Source organism: Copidosoma floridanum, unplaced genomic scaffold (assembly GCF_036245765.1).
Source record: "Copidosoma floridanum isolate Cflo_tuat_1 unplaced genomic scaffold, Cflo_Japanese_pri ptg000006l, whole genome shotgun sequence".
Classification (NCBI taxonomy): domain Eukaryota; kingdom Metazoa; phylum Arthropoda; class Insecta; order Hymenoptera; family Encyrtidae; genus Copidosoma; species Copidosoma floridanum.
In genome coordinates this window covers 4,654,265-4,670,881 of record NW_028321883.1, presented here as the reverse complement: position 1 = coordinate 4,670,881, position 16,617 = coordinate 4,654,265, and the positions used below count along the sequence as shown (strand labels likewise).

Here is a 16,617-nt window from a genome sequence, read left to right as displayed (position 1 = left end):
GACGCTCCGGACGATGTAGTGGAAAAAGACACTAACTACTACTAACTATAACTACTACTACTAACACTAACTACTACTGCAGCTCTTACGTGTTTAAAATTATGTATGCTCCTCCCGCTAAAAAGTAGTTTTGTCTAACACTTTGGTGCAATCACTCTACTCGTGTACGTCGTTTAGTCAAAACGACTAAAATTCGTAGACCACCTCGTGAGCGGTGGAGGATCAACCTCGCAGCACGCCGAAAGTGGCAGCACACCGAATTTACACAAAAATTCATCACATATTCACACATGCAATCGCTGGTCCATTTCTTTCTTACCTTCATCCTTTTTCTCTTTTGCTCTTATCAAGTGTTCTCGGGTCATAGGTCTCTCCCCCTCTTTTAAGTGCTTACATCATTTTCTCTCTCTCTCTCTTTTCCTGGCTTTTTACATAAGGTGTAAGGGATTGATGGGTCCTAGCGACTGCAGTGGGTGGGAGAATTAAAAAGGGAACGGGGTCTTGCGACTACTTTGGGTGGGCGCGCCAGGTCCATTCCGAACTATCTGTTTATAGAGAACGATCTACAGTTGTCAACTGCGATCTCGAGTATCTGGCATAGTTGGGTATTATAGTTGTCCTACTGGTTTCTACATCTTTTTTCATCATTATCACGAACATGCATTATCTTCGAGAAGCTTGGCGTGCTGCAAGTAAAGCACGGCGAAAATCCGCTTCGCAGACCGTGCGACGTTTTTCGATTCGTGAGTTTTTCGAGACACGTGCGGACGTGCACGTATACGTTTTCTACACACAATACACAAGTGCACACTCTTCATTACAGGAAATTTATCTCAAATTTTATAGTTCAACCTCACTCGTTTGTATTTCCGTTAATTTTTCTTCTCTTGGGTCTTTTTCTTCGGAGTTTTTCCCTTGAGCCACGAAACATATCTTCGTTCGTGGCTCATAGTCAGTGCATTTTTAATTTATTTTATCCAGTTCATTCCCATCCTCCGTTCCGATAAATTCAGCAAAATTGTTTTTTTTAGGTGGGTTTTTATCAGTTATTTGTCAATTGAGTAGTTTTTTTGTGCCACGATCCCTCATAAATTTATAAGTAACAAATTAGTTGACTTCATCAAAATAGACGCAGCCAACAGGGCAGCAATACTCTTGCTACAATTTATACGTTATTGTCCTATATACAGATCCCACCTAATGTTAAAAATAAACCTGATGACAGTATTACGAACCCTATTTAGTTTGATAAAAAGATACCCTAATAGTACGTCATAGACCAAGCATGCATATTCGATGTGGGCTATGATGAAGCTTGACACTACCATCGCCTTCAATGAGCTAGTTAATAGTCCAGCTCAGTGGCATAAACGATAGAGCACTCCATAAACCCACGAACACATGGGTGGTATGTTAGAACTCCAACCTTAATTGCCTGAAACTACTATACTGCGAATCTTCATCCACTTGTTGAAGAAATTAAAAGTTATCAGTCATCCGTTAGAGACAAAATATGAGAAATAAGTAATTACAAGATGTATTCATTTATTTCTTTTATCTCTATTCCAACGGATCAATGATCACTTTGAATTTCTTAATTCATTGGAGGGCACTAACAAAATTCAAATTACTTGGTAAAGGGTATCGAACGACTACTGGCTATGAGTGGCGGCAATTTAGTCGTATCTATGCGCATAAGATTCTAACTGATGCCCACCATAACAGCATACAACATATCAAAATTAAATCGCAGCCCATGATCGTCAGCCCAGCCTATGACTCTGCACAATGTCATCCTTAAACCGCGAAATAAACAATCTTAACAAAGCTGACTGCGTGCTTCTATTTATGCGAAAACTTGATTGCATGGGTAAAAGCATGTTTTTCTCCTCCAGAAACTCTGTTAGTCTATGTGCTATTAAAGTATAAAATACTTTAAGGAACGAAACTTGGTTTACGACTGAACAAAAGTTACTGGATCTCAGGAGGTTCCATGCCTTACCCAAAGGGACCACAATTGAACTCTTCGATGCAACTGGAAAAATGGAGAGAGAGAGAGAGAGAGAGAGAGAGAGAAAAAAAGAGAGAAAGAGAGAGAGAGAAGTAGTCTTTAGAGGCCCTGATGTTAAAGAAGAAACTTGTCCCTCACTATCCTACAATCTGTAACTAGCATGTTAGAAAGGGGATTATAACGTGACTTGCCCCTTACCCAACAATCAAAATCAGCTATACAGCTGTATCAATAATAAACTTGTAGTTTTAATTATAGTCATAAATAATGAGTTAAATCACTTACAATAATCGCCATATTAAACTACAGAGCTTAAAAGATCTAAAAATATAATCTATGAAATGGCTTACAGTTTAAAATTTTGCAAAACAGCTATGTATAAGAGAAATAATACAAATGGTTTGCTTATCGTATAATGTGAGGTCGATTACGAGATTTAAATATACTGGTGAAAGATGAAGCCTTGAAAAAAATTACTACCTAAGTTTAAAAAAGGCCAGTAGAATGTGTAGCAGGAAGAGAAGAAAAGGTAAAGACAAGAAAAACTGAGTGGACGTGACGGAGTGCAAGTACATTGTATCGATAATAAATGTATAGAAGATGGTAAAATTTCTAGTGAATCTCCAAAGAAGAAGACAGACACTGAAAGCAATAGAAAAAATGAGGTGGAAAAACGCTAAGTTATACTGTTATTTATGAAACTAGTAATGTATTTTAGCAGATGCATTGTTAAAAATATCTCTAAAAGAATAAGTTTACTTTTTAGCATATGGCTGTCTACACCTAGGTCATAGTAAGCACTTGATTGAGCCACGATTATCATAATAGCTCCAAAAACGCTTTTACTTTAACCTTGTCTACACTAGTTAACTATAAGTTTTTGTAGTATTTATATAACCTGACTATAATATAAAACTCTACGGAAGACAACGACAGGATCCCTTATGTTGATGACTACCATCAGTATGTAGCATATTACGGAATTGTTTAAAATTAAACTTTTATCTGTAAACTAAAATTATTACTTAATTAGCCTTATAGTAGTTTTCTACTAAAACTTATAAGTAGGCAACTGTAAAGTTATAACTATGAATTGCTAATGAAGTTCTCTGAACTGACACTAAAATTCATGACATATTTTATTAGAGGCCTAATAAATCCAAGCAATAATTAAATATAATTATTAAGAAATAGTTTAATTAGTTTATGTTTATGAAAAGTATTACTTATTACAAAAAATCAAACAGTCACATAAATGATGTTGTAAAAATTATATAAGCCTAAATATTAATATTCTTTAGGACTACCAAATGAGTTAGGTGTATTTTGGCAACAATATCCCTGGGTTCTTGGACTTGGACTATGTAAATTTAGAGCATACTTATCTGAAATGTAAGTTTACGTTTTGTTTTTTTTGAAATATTAATATAAATGCATATAAGTATTTGAATTATCATTTGAATGTACTCAAATAAAAAAAAATTAATTAATTGCGCAAAATATGAAGAGATGCACAAAAATAAAAAAGTACTGTGACCAAATAAAAATTGTATTATAAATTTAAATACAGCTAACAAATTGTAAGAAATAACTACTATTGAATCAGCAAACACCTTTTTTCAAAATGTCACTCTACTTTTAATTTTATATATACATCCAATGCATCTGGTAAAATTTATTTCTTATTTCAAATAAAAACTGATCAGCAATTAGTTTTATTACCGCATGATAATTCGTAATTTGTTGTTCTGAATGCATATGCTATCCCTATCACATGGCACTTTAATGACAATAACATGATATACTTTTCCGTACACTCTGGAGTAATAATCTGCTCGTCCGCGCCTTTCTTTCAGCTGTCTTCATTGCCAAAATTATTATTATACCTAAAAACTGCTAACCCTTAGAAAATTTAAACAATTTTTAAAGAGATAGCAGATCTCCTCCACTCTCCGTTTTTTCAAGTAGTGCTGCAAGGCTTGTAGCACTTTTCATTCTTCTGTCTGGTACATACTTACGCACACTAAGTCATGTTTTTATCTATAGGTATACTAATACACTATACTATGAGGTTCAGCTACCTCTAGTTTCTCACTACTATATTATATAGAATCCTTAAATACTTGAAATGAAAAAAACTTTCATTCCACCTTTGTGATACATATTGTTTCTGAATTTTCTGTCTCTCTTATATTATTTTAAGCTCCAATTTTCCTAAAAATATGTACTAATCCTTTCTCTTTGTCTTGCCCTATTGTTTTACTAAATATCACTTTATTTTTTACTGATACACTCTAGTTAACATTCTGGTTAGTATTCTCATTTTCTAACTTTTTATTGTCTCTCAGTTGATTTTCACCTTTATAATATCTCGCATGTGTATGTCACTTCACTTATAGTAAACTTCTCCAGCCCAGTTTACTTGACCTTTCTCTTGTTACCGTCACTCAGGAGTTATGATAACAGCTATCGAAATGCGCTATTTAGCATATGGTGTTAAGTTAAGAAGGGCAGGTTTTGGACGCCCTCAACCAACTGCAGCGTAGTTTTAAACCATTGACTACAAGAGTGATAGTTATGTCTCTCATGACCAGCTGTTGTGATGGAATTGCGTATTTGTTTGTGGCCATTTATAAACCAAGCATGGAGAGGATGTCCCTTCTTGTTTAAATGTTTGAATTCTTTTTCATTGATCATACTAACCACTTTTTTACCCTCCTCTTTAAATTTTTTTATATATCTCTGCTCTTCCTCCTCTTTTCCCTTTAGTCTATTTTTTGTTTGCTCTTAGTCGTTAATTTTATTTCCATGCGTATCTTTTAAATTGTCTTATTCTGCTGCCATATTCATCTTCTCTTTTAAACTTTTTTTTTTCTTTTCCTTCTATCTTGATGTTCTCTTCTTTGTGTCTTTTTTTTCTTTTCCTTTTCCTTTGCTATGTTTTATGATTCTACATCTCTTTTCTTTTTTTTGCTTTCCTTTGATTAATACAGTCTGGCTGTGACATATGTGGTCAATCGAAGACCATTTGACTCAAAAAAATTGATAGGACCGAGTCCCAGGGTACCATTACTCTAAAAAGCGTGGTAACTAACAGTTGGACACGGGAATAATATTAGAATACATCATTTACCTCTGTACCTGATCCAAGTTTTCTTACATTTTATGGGACATTTCCTCCCATACTCACCTGGAAAGTTTCTATTTAACTTTTTATCTTCAAACAAGATCTTTTCATTTAAAAAAAAACATCTAAGTAAAGTTTATTGCAGACATCATCAAGAGCAGAGGGTTCCTCCACATCGTCCAATGGTTAACATGGGCTTATATTTTCTTATGGAATTTCTTTATTTATGCTTATTTCTTCTTCTTTTACCTATCGATTCTTCGTATTTTAAGTTAAATTATTATCATAATTGGCTTGACTTCTTCTTTCCTATGTTTTTGTTTTTTTATTGACATTTTTCTGTAAATTATTGCTTGAAAGTTTTATTTTCCTCTCGTATTCTTTGGGATCCTCTTACTAAAAAGAACGAAAACTGTTCATTTTTATCTGATATACTTTTTCTTTATGAGTCTGAGCCTCTTTCTACTCATGTAAATTTGAAAAATACTTTACAATCATATTTTTTAGCTTATCTATTCTATTTCTATGCTCTTTTATCATTTCAAGTCATGTACATGAGCTTTAGAAAGGCATTCACTTCCTCCTTTTCTTTCTTTTAACATCTAGAAGATCGATGACTAAATTTTCACTTTTATACAAGGTTCTTCATATCTCTTAATGCGTCTTACCTCCTTATCTTATCCTTATAAACGTTAGCTCCCATCCGTTTTATAGTTTTAGTTGCTTCTATCTTTACACGTAAGCTCTTTACCTGATGGAAATATCCCCTATAGTTTAAGTTAACTAAAGACACTATTGTTATCGTCTAGGACGCAATATCTATTGCATGCTATATTTTTTAAGGTATTCTTCCTTATTTTAATGTTCTGAAGAGAGAAAAAACGATTGTGCTTTTTACCCTCATTTTACTTTACTCGACTGGATCAGCTAGTAAACGATGAGGTGGCATAAGCACGCGCCTAACCTCATATTACTTTAGTGTTTCTTTCATTAACTAATTATTAAATTTCTTATCATTGTTTGTAAGATATTAGTCTTGAACTGGCAACCAGAACATCACTAGTTTCTCAAATATTTAAGATAGAAATTTTCAATTTGCTTTAAACAGAGGATTTAGTCCAATTCATTGTACGTGTGGCCACACGAATTTTTTTTCCAAAATACACACTTAGATTTTAGATCACAATGAGAAAATACACTGAAAAATTTGTACAGATTGTAACGGGCGACTAACACTGTAACGCCGTTTACGCTTACCTAGACTGCGTGAGGAAGAAAGGCCAGAGAGAGAAGGGGGGTGTCATGATGTGTGCGAGAGAGAGAGAGAGAGAGGAAGGAAAGACAAGCGTCTTGCAATGCGTAGTAGCGCGGGACGCTCTTGGCCATTAGGTCAGAAGAGATTAGGTATAGGTAGGGTAAACACGTGCGTCTCTTGCTCGAAAAGCACACCGCGTCACTACGGGACAGCCTCACCATCGCCTTGTCAGCGCCTGTCACCTCACGTCTACAAACGAGTGGCTTATCAGTAAGACATAAGGCCGAGGGGTTCTGCTGAGAGATCATCTACTTGGCGAACGAGCGTAAATAAGAGACTGCGAAAAGCCAGGTAAGCGCAGTGCGTGCGTGAAAGCCGTGGTAGCCGTGTAATCTCTCTCCGCGCCCGATCGAATTATTGCGTGCCGTCGGCTCCGAGAGGAAAGCCTTTCCTTGGCCGGGCGTGCCTTGTAATTAGCGCGATCGAACGATAAACACATACACACATACACACCCAGATGCTTATGTACAAGTGCAATTAATATAGTCTCCGTTCATATAATTACTAAATGTTTGTGTCTTGCTTTACGTGAATCCTTCCTTGCATGAAGCCCTTCTAGCTACTCCTCATTTACAAGCTTTATTTAGAGATCACGACCTCCAAAAGGGAGTTGCAAGCCAAGTACCGGCCTTATCCAGCCGCCTCCGTGGGCTTACGCGTAAACATCGACGCGTGAGCATCCTGAGTTAAGCCGGGGCTGAGCTGGCCCCTCAGCAAGCAGACGACAATAAGGAAAAGTGGTCTCACTATCCGCATTGTAACGAGAGTGTGTCTTCATGGGTACCCGGGAAGCACAGTCCCGGTCAGAGTACTCCTTGCATAAATTCGTGTCTATCAGAGCCGTAAGCGGATACTGGCACCCCGTTACAAGCTGTATCGGCAGTACAACACTACCAAAATAGCAGTGCTGGCCACAGCAATTCTTGTACTTCACCATCCTGCGGCTTTCACAAGAGAGCCTAGAAGTTATGACAGTACGTCCACAGCTTATCCGTCAATTCAGTACCACCGCAAAAATCAGTGTACTGACTCCCGCAATTTTGTGCTTACAGCTAACACAGAAGTACATAGAGGGAAATGATCCAATTATTGCACAGCCACTAATTACTGTGCACTTGGTGGTAATAAAAAATAAGAAAAATAGACTGTCAAATTTTTGCTCAGATACTGTAACACGTTTGGATATTAATAACGTTTAATCCAGAATCATACGTTACATTATGGCAATTATAATTGGTTAACTGAAAGACTCTAAACGAATCTAACCTCCAAACATTTGTAGTCATGTGCAGTATTTGGTATGCAGCAATTGGATTTGGGCTTCAGCATAAAAAAAACTTACAAAAGATACCTAGGTAGTAATAAGAGTGCAGTAGCTGGTACTGATTTCATAACCGTGCACAGTAGTACAAGCAGGTAACATCAACACTGAAACAATTATTTTAAAAAATAAAGTAACATAACTGAAAAACATTTGTACTTTTAATCGCATAAGATGCTGCAAATAAAGATATAGTAAAACTGCTTCAATTGACATCGAAAAACATCGAGAAATGAGAAATTGAGCAGAGTATTTAGTAGAGTATTTATACCTATTTAGATTATATATTATGTAGCAAGTGTATGTATATAGATATAGTGTAAATAAGTGTTAATAAAAAGAGAAAGAGAACCTATCAAAAACGTGAACTTTCATCACCTGCCTGTTAATGTTTTTATACAATTAGATAGTTATCATTCATTCATTCATTTTTATTTCATTGAATAATTATTTTTTAAATATACTCAAAAACAATAGAAGAAACTATATTGCATGCATAGTTGGATATAAAAGTGCTACAAAGTAAATACGCTCTTGTATATGTAAATACTTCGGTGTACTGTAGCATGAGTATATACGCATTATATGTTGTAGCCTGAGTTTAGCAATCAAATGTATACGCACAGAGCATTGCATTGAGCGTGTAGAGCGTACACACTGCGTAAAGCGCAGGAGTCGGTACCGTGGTTTCAGTGATGGTACCGAATTAAGTGATTAGATGTGTACGTACCACCACAACTTCTTATCTCTCCTGCAATAGCCGCAGGACGGCGCTGTACAAGGATCGCTGTGGCCAGAACTGCCGTTTTGGCAGTGTTGCACTGCTAATATGGCTGCACAAATTTTTCAGTGTAACTTCTGAAGTCCTGCAAACGTGACACTGGACTTCAAGTTTTGACTTAGTTTTAGTAAGGTTTTTTATGAACTGACAACTTTAACTCCACACGCATGAAAGATTACTTTAGATCACTATGCTAACCAATGTCTCATGGATCAGTATTTATACCATATAGTGTAAGACCTATTTTCTCTCCCAGGTTTCTCTGAATTAGTTACACATGTGAATATCGCACCATTTTGATTATAACAAAGTTTCTATGTCTAGTACTAGGTCTCCAGAAGCTGGTTTTAGGAATGTATGAAACCTGCAGTTAAGCTTTGGGTTATACAAAACGGTGATCAATATTCTCCTTAGACGTTGTCTTTTTTTTAGCCACACTTACTTTAACATCTTGTTAATCTCTCTTATCTTGTTTCTTCTTCTTATTAGTACTTAAAACATCTTGTACTGTGACACAATATACTTACTCTTCGATTAATACACAGTTATTATCTGTTTGGATTACGTGTGTTAGAGCCAATTAGTCCAGAAATCCTCATCATACTTTAAATGTATTTTTAATAATAGTTAAAACGCAACCCTAGTCCATTCACTCATTCCTAAATAACGGCTCACTTCTTAAGGTAATACACAGAGCGCTTGCTAGTGGAATTCAACCTCACAGACACAAATTATCGCAAAAGCGATCGTGCGCTTGTTTACATTTAGGTAAGCATTACTCTGACTGATTTACAAACGTTGGGCTTAAATAAAATCACTTTGGACCTTTAATATGGCGCCAAGTTGTCTTGATCGACAATAGCACCTCGTATTAGATATTCGATACGTAAACTATCATTATTATGTAAAAATTGTAATTGTTAAAGAAGCTTAGTTAAGCAACGTTGTTATATTTTGTTTAAGCAATTAGCATTGAGAACAGCAAATCTTTATAATTTTGTATTAAGGACAGTCATACAGCGTTGATTTGTTTTGCAAGAGGATTTATCCTTAAAAAGTTTATGATTAAATTAACATCAATTAAGAAGCGTATTTTGTTATGGTTTCTAATGGTGACTTTTATTTTAGTTAAAAGTATATCGTTTTTCGTGCACTTATCGTATATTTATTTATTAATGAAGCATAGTCAATACCTTTCGTTATACTGCGTGTCCGAGGTTGATACGGTAAGTGTAGAATTCTACTATATACACTTACTATACACGAATATAAATATTAATTTTTTCTCCAACAAAAAAAGGCAATTCACAGTCTACTCCTTTTTTGACACTAATCTTTTTGTTACAGAACTTGGTATTGCATCCAATAAGATTCAGCAGAACTATGTAGTCTTTTGTTCTACCTGTCTTTACTTGTGAGCTCCGCTACAAACAACTCGCTGTTAAGATAAGCAATGAAAAACCGTTAAAGTTTAGCACCTAGTATCATAGATTGCGTTTGTTTCTCCAGTAACCATGGCCTATTCTTCCCCCTACCACTAACGTCGTCGCTAGTGTTGTGTAATGGCTTATTCACAAGACCTAAGATGTGAAAAATTAACAGCCTAAATGTACCATCCAAATTTAACGTGGGTAAACCCGCGTGCAGGCTCTCACTGGTAGTCTTTGAACTAGATGGAGATACTGGAATCTACCATTTCTGACTCTGATTCATTGTTGCTCGATCACTCCGTATATATTTACACGTCCACCATATTTAGTTGTGTCCTAGGGTACGGTATCAAAATGACCACTCACATGCGTCCAGAATATCTTTGTATTCAGCTACAAACAAGTTTTTTAGCTTATGATCTCCTATTCACACAAAAACATAATTACTTAAAAGAGTCTATCTCTTGCACTGTTCTTTCTACACTAAGACCTCATAAGAGTAACTTGCCCCTGGAGCCTTCAACTTTATTGCTCTAGTACTGCGCTTGAGTGCCTGCAGAGTGCTTGAATTCACAATCACCTGTACAATCTCTTGATGAGACGCTACAGTGTTAAATTAACATTGAGTAAAAATTAGTTTTCTATGTTAACCTTCCTCGTGGAGATGTGCAATTCACTAGTAACAGTGCTTAAAAAAAATATCACACGTGCATTTAATTATAAAAAACAATTGTCATTCAATCAGATATATTGCGAGGATTTTTCTTTACGTGGGATAAGGCATATGATAAAACCAGGAGCACAATGTGTATAAAGAAAGAAATGCAAAATAATTATAATTCAATTTCAAAGTATATTCAAATCTCTCGTCTTATAAAATAGTTACAAAATTTAATCTTGATGCAATGACTAATTTATTGATATAATAAAAAAAAATGAGAAAACAAGAAAATATAACGTAGTTATTACACAATATTCAACCCCAATTAATCGTGGATTTAAGATGAACTAGATAATATGCTTTTCCCGTTCACACAACTCACTCTTTCGGATCAAGAAATTATACAACTGTTTGGATAAACTTGCTTCGTAGAGCATTAACGCTACTTCTCCTGTAACAATGATATAATATGTATCTCACTCGAAAACGCCTTTTTTTTATACGAGTCTTACACGATATTTACGATTAACGTGGCTCTAGTATATCAATAAATCATAATTTTAATTAGTTTATTAACATACTTCAGACTTTCGCTTTTATTTTGATTTAATTACCATTAAACGCAAAATAGTAATTGTAAATAACAAAATTTGGATTCGCCTATACGATCTCTCTCGTGAACGAGTTTCATGTACTGATAGACAATAATTACATATTGAACTGAAATCCCTTACACTCTATACTCTATTGGACTGAATAATCTCGAGGATATAATATTTAAAAAAAACATAAAGAGTACAATCGTGGGCTCTTTGCAGAATCAACGGGATGTATCGGCTCAATAACACGGTAGCACGAAGTATAAAAACAACAAAAGAAAGGAACTTCAAAAAGAAAGAGATAGGCTAGTCAGTCAGCAAAGGAATATGAGTACGCCTACGAAGCCACCGCAAGGGAGTTATTGCTTCCGCAACGAGGAATTATCATAATGATAATTCACGAACTCCTTTTAATTGCCTATTAGATAGCCCCCTTTCACTCACGCAGACTGGGAAGAGAAAACAGATAGAGGCAAGAGGCTTGGGATGAAGAAGACTGTGTTCCCGGAGAGGACCCAGAGAAGAGAGCCAGCGGTTGCTGAGCACCCCTTAACCGTTCAACTTGATTAAGTCCGGTACATGAGGAACTCTTCCTCTGAATGACACTCACGTCTTTTCTCTCTAGCTTTTCTCTGCTTTTCCCTTTCCCTGTGGTGAGCCGCCAAAACCGATGCCTGTATTCGGGCATTTTCGCATTTCCTCGCCTGCGGTCGGGGCCCTACGCGTCTAGTCCCTGCAATATGTTGTACTTGTGTATTTAAAATATAATCTAAGAAATAATTAGTTGTAGCTCGAAAACGGTATAGTTTAACTTGAAAATACGACCAACTTTCTAACTCACCCTCGAACTAAAATTGACGAAAGGACTCTTCTCTTCAAAATGACTTTTCTTATACCTACTCTACCAATCCTATTACTTGTATTTGGACTTTTCTTATGTAGGGAGTTTGACTGCAATGTGTCGGCTAAGAAGAACGAGCTACTTTTAAATGAAAGAAGCATCAGTAGCAGCAGAGTGAGTTACTATATTAGTAAACCAAAGAAAAACATTAGATTCATGACGCCTGAAAGTATATTAATGAGAAACATTTAAAATTTTTCTTCCAATTTACCCTCTATAAACTTTTGGCATGCTTAATACTTTTGTGACCCCTACATTTCTGTCAACTTTATTAAGTTTTAATATATAAGTTGGCAAGATAGTTCGACATCCGATGGCCCTAAAAAAACGGTAAGCTTCTTAAGTAAACTCTTTCTTGACTGAAGTTCACAGCAATTATGACTGCCTGGATACCTTAGGGTGATCTTCTCTGGCCCGCTGTTGAAGCCTCAGACTGAGCAGGAGAAAAATTACAAAGTTCGGAGCTTAGGAGCTAGTTGTAGACATTTTTCCCAACGTCTCCTGGTATAACGTCAAAGACGTTGGTGTTTAAAGCACCTTTTTTTTGCAGACTCAGTTGTGTTGGCGATCTAAGATTGGGAGATTAGTTCATGATACTTGCCCGTTGTATGATGTCCCGTTGGCTCAAATTTTTTTTTCCTTCATAGCTGTTAGGTTTGCCCAGCACAGACCTTGGAGAGAATTGGTAATTCGTGGTTGAATGCTTAGAGTCGAGAGGGCAATATACGGTCATCGGTCACCAGGGTTCCCAGCCTTGTGAAGAACAATTGCGGTCGTGACGACTGCCAGTGAATGACTGACTTGGTTTAATAGTGGCCATCTTTAGTTAACATAGTCTTTTAGTCGACAAATCGCTTCCGGAAATGGTAGTGAAAATGTATTTGTTGGCAAGGTTGTTTAAACTTAGGTGGCCCTTAAAAGAACCGATGAGATTGATGATTAAGTAGGAAACGTAAATACTAATAATGGCCCTGAAAAGGGGCAGTGGTGAAACTTTCAGCTATTTCTTATTATTATTCCTGATGATGAAGAGCTGACTGCGGCTAGCTTGACTTTTACCTTCGAAGTCTCTATTATTTGGAGACTGTGATGGAGGAAGGTACGCTGCTCACTAAAGAATATCTCGTCTTCCCTGGATATTCAACCGCTCATCGTTAGTCAGGAAAAAGTGGGTATGCCGTTGGGGATACGACCACTGAGAAGGAAGCCGTTGTGGCTGCTCGTTCTTCTCAGGGCTGTCTTACCTGGCTTACATTTGCAGCCAAAAATTCTCTGACGGTACTAGGTGGGATGATGATACGGCCACACAACTCTTAAGTGTTTGAGCAGGTTGTGCTCTAGCTAGATACATCTCCTGGTATTTTGACAGAGACATTATCACTTAGACAAATTTTTTGTTGGTGGCACTCGTCAATCATAGAGGATCAGGGTGGTCGTAGGCCTAGGTTACTTGTCCATTAGAGAAGAGTGTCGTCGAAAACCGGGATACCTAGCTGCAAAACTATCATCTACATTTTCGATGCAGCTCCATGAACTGCCGTTTATCGAACACAGAAATTACTGAGACTCTTTCTCATATTATAACCACACTTATTTAATTCTGTTGCAGGTAGCATCGATTTCATGTTGACGCCACCTAGCGTATCCTGCTGGATGAAAGTGAAAAGCTAATGTATTTTTGCAAAACTTTAAGATTAGTTATTGCTATTGTTATTAAATTTTTTAAGATAAAAACTGAAATAAGCAAATTTTCACGCCACCTAAAAAGTACTACTACAAAGCATAAGGTTCTTATATTTCGTGGAATCTTACGCATACAGTAATAAATTAGTTTAAACAATTGAAATACATATTTTCGAACTGTGTCTATTGATTGTAAGTGATTTATAAGATCATAATAAGTAGCTTCAAAATCACAAAAACAATTATAAAAAAATTGCTAAAATACAGTTAATGACACTGATATCTTGTAATGTCAAGTTAAAATCATTTCTAAATAATTATGTGTGATAAAATATGAATAAATTAATTTATAATTATAAGGAATCACAATGTTTGATTTTTCTGATGACTTTTGTAGCTTAACTTTATTTATCGAATAGTACGTTAAAACGGTCCACTTTGTGAAGGGTAATTTGTGAAGGAAAGTGGATCGTGGTATTATGGCAGACAGAGGAGCTGAGGAGACACGCAACTAAAAAGAAACGAACTCAAAAATAATCTTATTTAATTCTCGGTATTTATTCAAATTTCTTAATTGACAGAAAAAAAACTCTTTAATATCAATCAAATAAAATCATAAGAAATTAAAGAACTGATATCGATTATCTTACACAATGAATCATTTTTTATGATTGAAAACAAACAAAACAAAAAAAAAAGAATTGTATACATAATTTTTTTTACTTCTGCGAAATCTGACTTAATTACAAAACGTGATTTTTTACAAAATTAATAGAAATCAAATAAAAAATCATCGACGAGATTCTATCAAATCACCTGATAATAAAAAAAAAAATTTCATTATCGCAGAAGACTCGTTTTTGTAGAATCCCCCTTATATCTCCCCATCACAAATATGTCACCTTTGTACATCAGATTTGTTTACCTTAAGTCTAGGCATGAAAACTATGTTACGATAACTCAAAGTACGACTCTTCAACAGGAGAGTTCCAAAGTTCGAACAATAATAGTAAGACGCATATGTATAAGATCACTATATATTAGAAGAAAAGCATCGCGGGTAAAATCAAAACGTACCACGCTTGAATACCTCTAATTCTTTATGAATGTAATATGCAAAAATCAAAAATCAAAAATTAACCAAGAGAGGGGCACAGAATTCAAGCACACATACAGTCAATACTACTGTGCGGATCGTTACACGAGAGCGTCGCCGATTCAATCAAAAACTTATAATAAAAAATAAATAAAAACCCTTAAGGATAACACAAAAAGCGGTCAGAAGGTCACCTCTTGGTTGACTTAACAACCGGGGATTTCTACCAACTAACTAAATGATCCCACGAAGTGAGATCAACGCTTGTCATCGAGCTTAAAAAAAACAAACAAATCCGATTCTTCCCCCAAACACAATAAACACTCCGTTAAAAGAAAACTATGGCTTCCAAGGCAAAGGAAACACCGGAGAAAAACTCCTCCAAACTAAATCACGCACACCGGGAGACTCAACGTACACAAAAAAAATCTCCTTCGTATCCGATCACTGACCTAAGGCCACCACTTGGTTGATTAATTGAGCAACCAGGGATTTCCGCCTTTTTTGGGTCTGAACTCATGAACTAAAGTTGATGAGAAAACGATATCGGAAATCAAAGGGAACACTTACTCCTTTAACTGTGCAGCAATCTGTAATAATTTCAAAGTAGCTAAACGATTCCCAGTGACAACCAGACGCACGAGTGGATTCCACAGGCCCTCCTGGTACTACTGCCAACGTCGTCCCCTCGGAGGCGAGCCGATCTAACTGCTCTCACGAGCTCTCTTTTCCGAGCTCCTCTCCAGCGAAACCCTACTCTCGGACCCCATCAACGTCCGGGTGCGCGTCCGTTATAAATTCCATTCTCGCGCAGTCCTATTCTAATTTTACCCCCCAACGCTCTAGTGCACACACACACACAAGTTACCCCTATATGTGTACTCTCAACGCAATAGAAAATACTTTAAAACATAAATATTTCTGCCTACGTAACATTTTCGAGTTTTCCATTATTTTTTTAATTTATCTGTATTATTATATGATTTATACCTTTAAATTGACATAAAGCTACATAAAACTTGTGGTGAGAGCACAATGATTCGTTAAAGTATTATCTTACTTTACCAAAATTTTGATGTTGTGATTTGTTATTATATGTTGAAAAGGCTAAAAAGAAAAAAAATTGTTTTTCGTACAAAAAAAAACAAAAAAAAAAACGTGTTTTAAAGGCCATTCTTTGTATCAGATCCTTATTCCCAATTTTTCATTACATGTCATTTTTTTTAAATTTGAATAATGTAACACTTCTTAATTGCACTTTATTATGTTAACTTGCAGGGACTAGACGCGTAGGGCCCCGACCGCAGGCGAGGAAATGCGAAAATACCCGAATACAGGCATCGGTTTCGGCGGCTCACCACAGGGAAAGGGAAAAGCAGAGAAAAGCTAGAGAGAAAAGACGTGAGTGTCATTCAGAGGTAGAGTTCCTCATGTACCGGACCTAATCAAGTTGAACGGTTAAGGGGTGCTCAGCAACCGCTGGCTCTCTTCTCTGGGTCCTCTCCGGGAACACAGTCTTCTTTATCCCAAGCCTCTTGCCTCTATCTGTTTTCTCTTCCCAGTCTGCGTGAGTGAAAGGGGGCTATCTAATAGGCAATTAAAAGGAGTTCGTGAATTATCATTACGATAATTCCTCGTTGCGGAAGCAATAACTCCCTTGCGGTGGCTTCGTAGGCGTACTCATATTTCTTT

The 16,617-nt window shown here is 36.2% G+C and overlaps 1 protein-coding gene across 1 annotated transcript in view; it reads left to right on the top strand.

Moving 5' to 3' along the window:
• Positions 1-16,617, top strand: part of LOC106641897 (neuropeptides capa receptor) — a 617,109-nt gene that overhangs the window by 182,372 nt on the left and 418,120 nt on the right. The window contains exon 3 of the mRNA XM_089598482.1: positions 3,313-3,403. Within this exon, the coding sequence (XP_089454608.1) occupies positions 3,313-3,403 (91 nt within the window). The remainder of the gene's footprint in view (positions 1-3,312; positions 3,404-16,617) is intronic.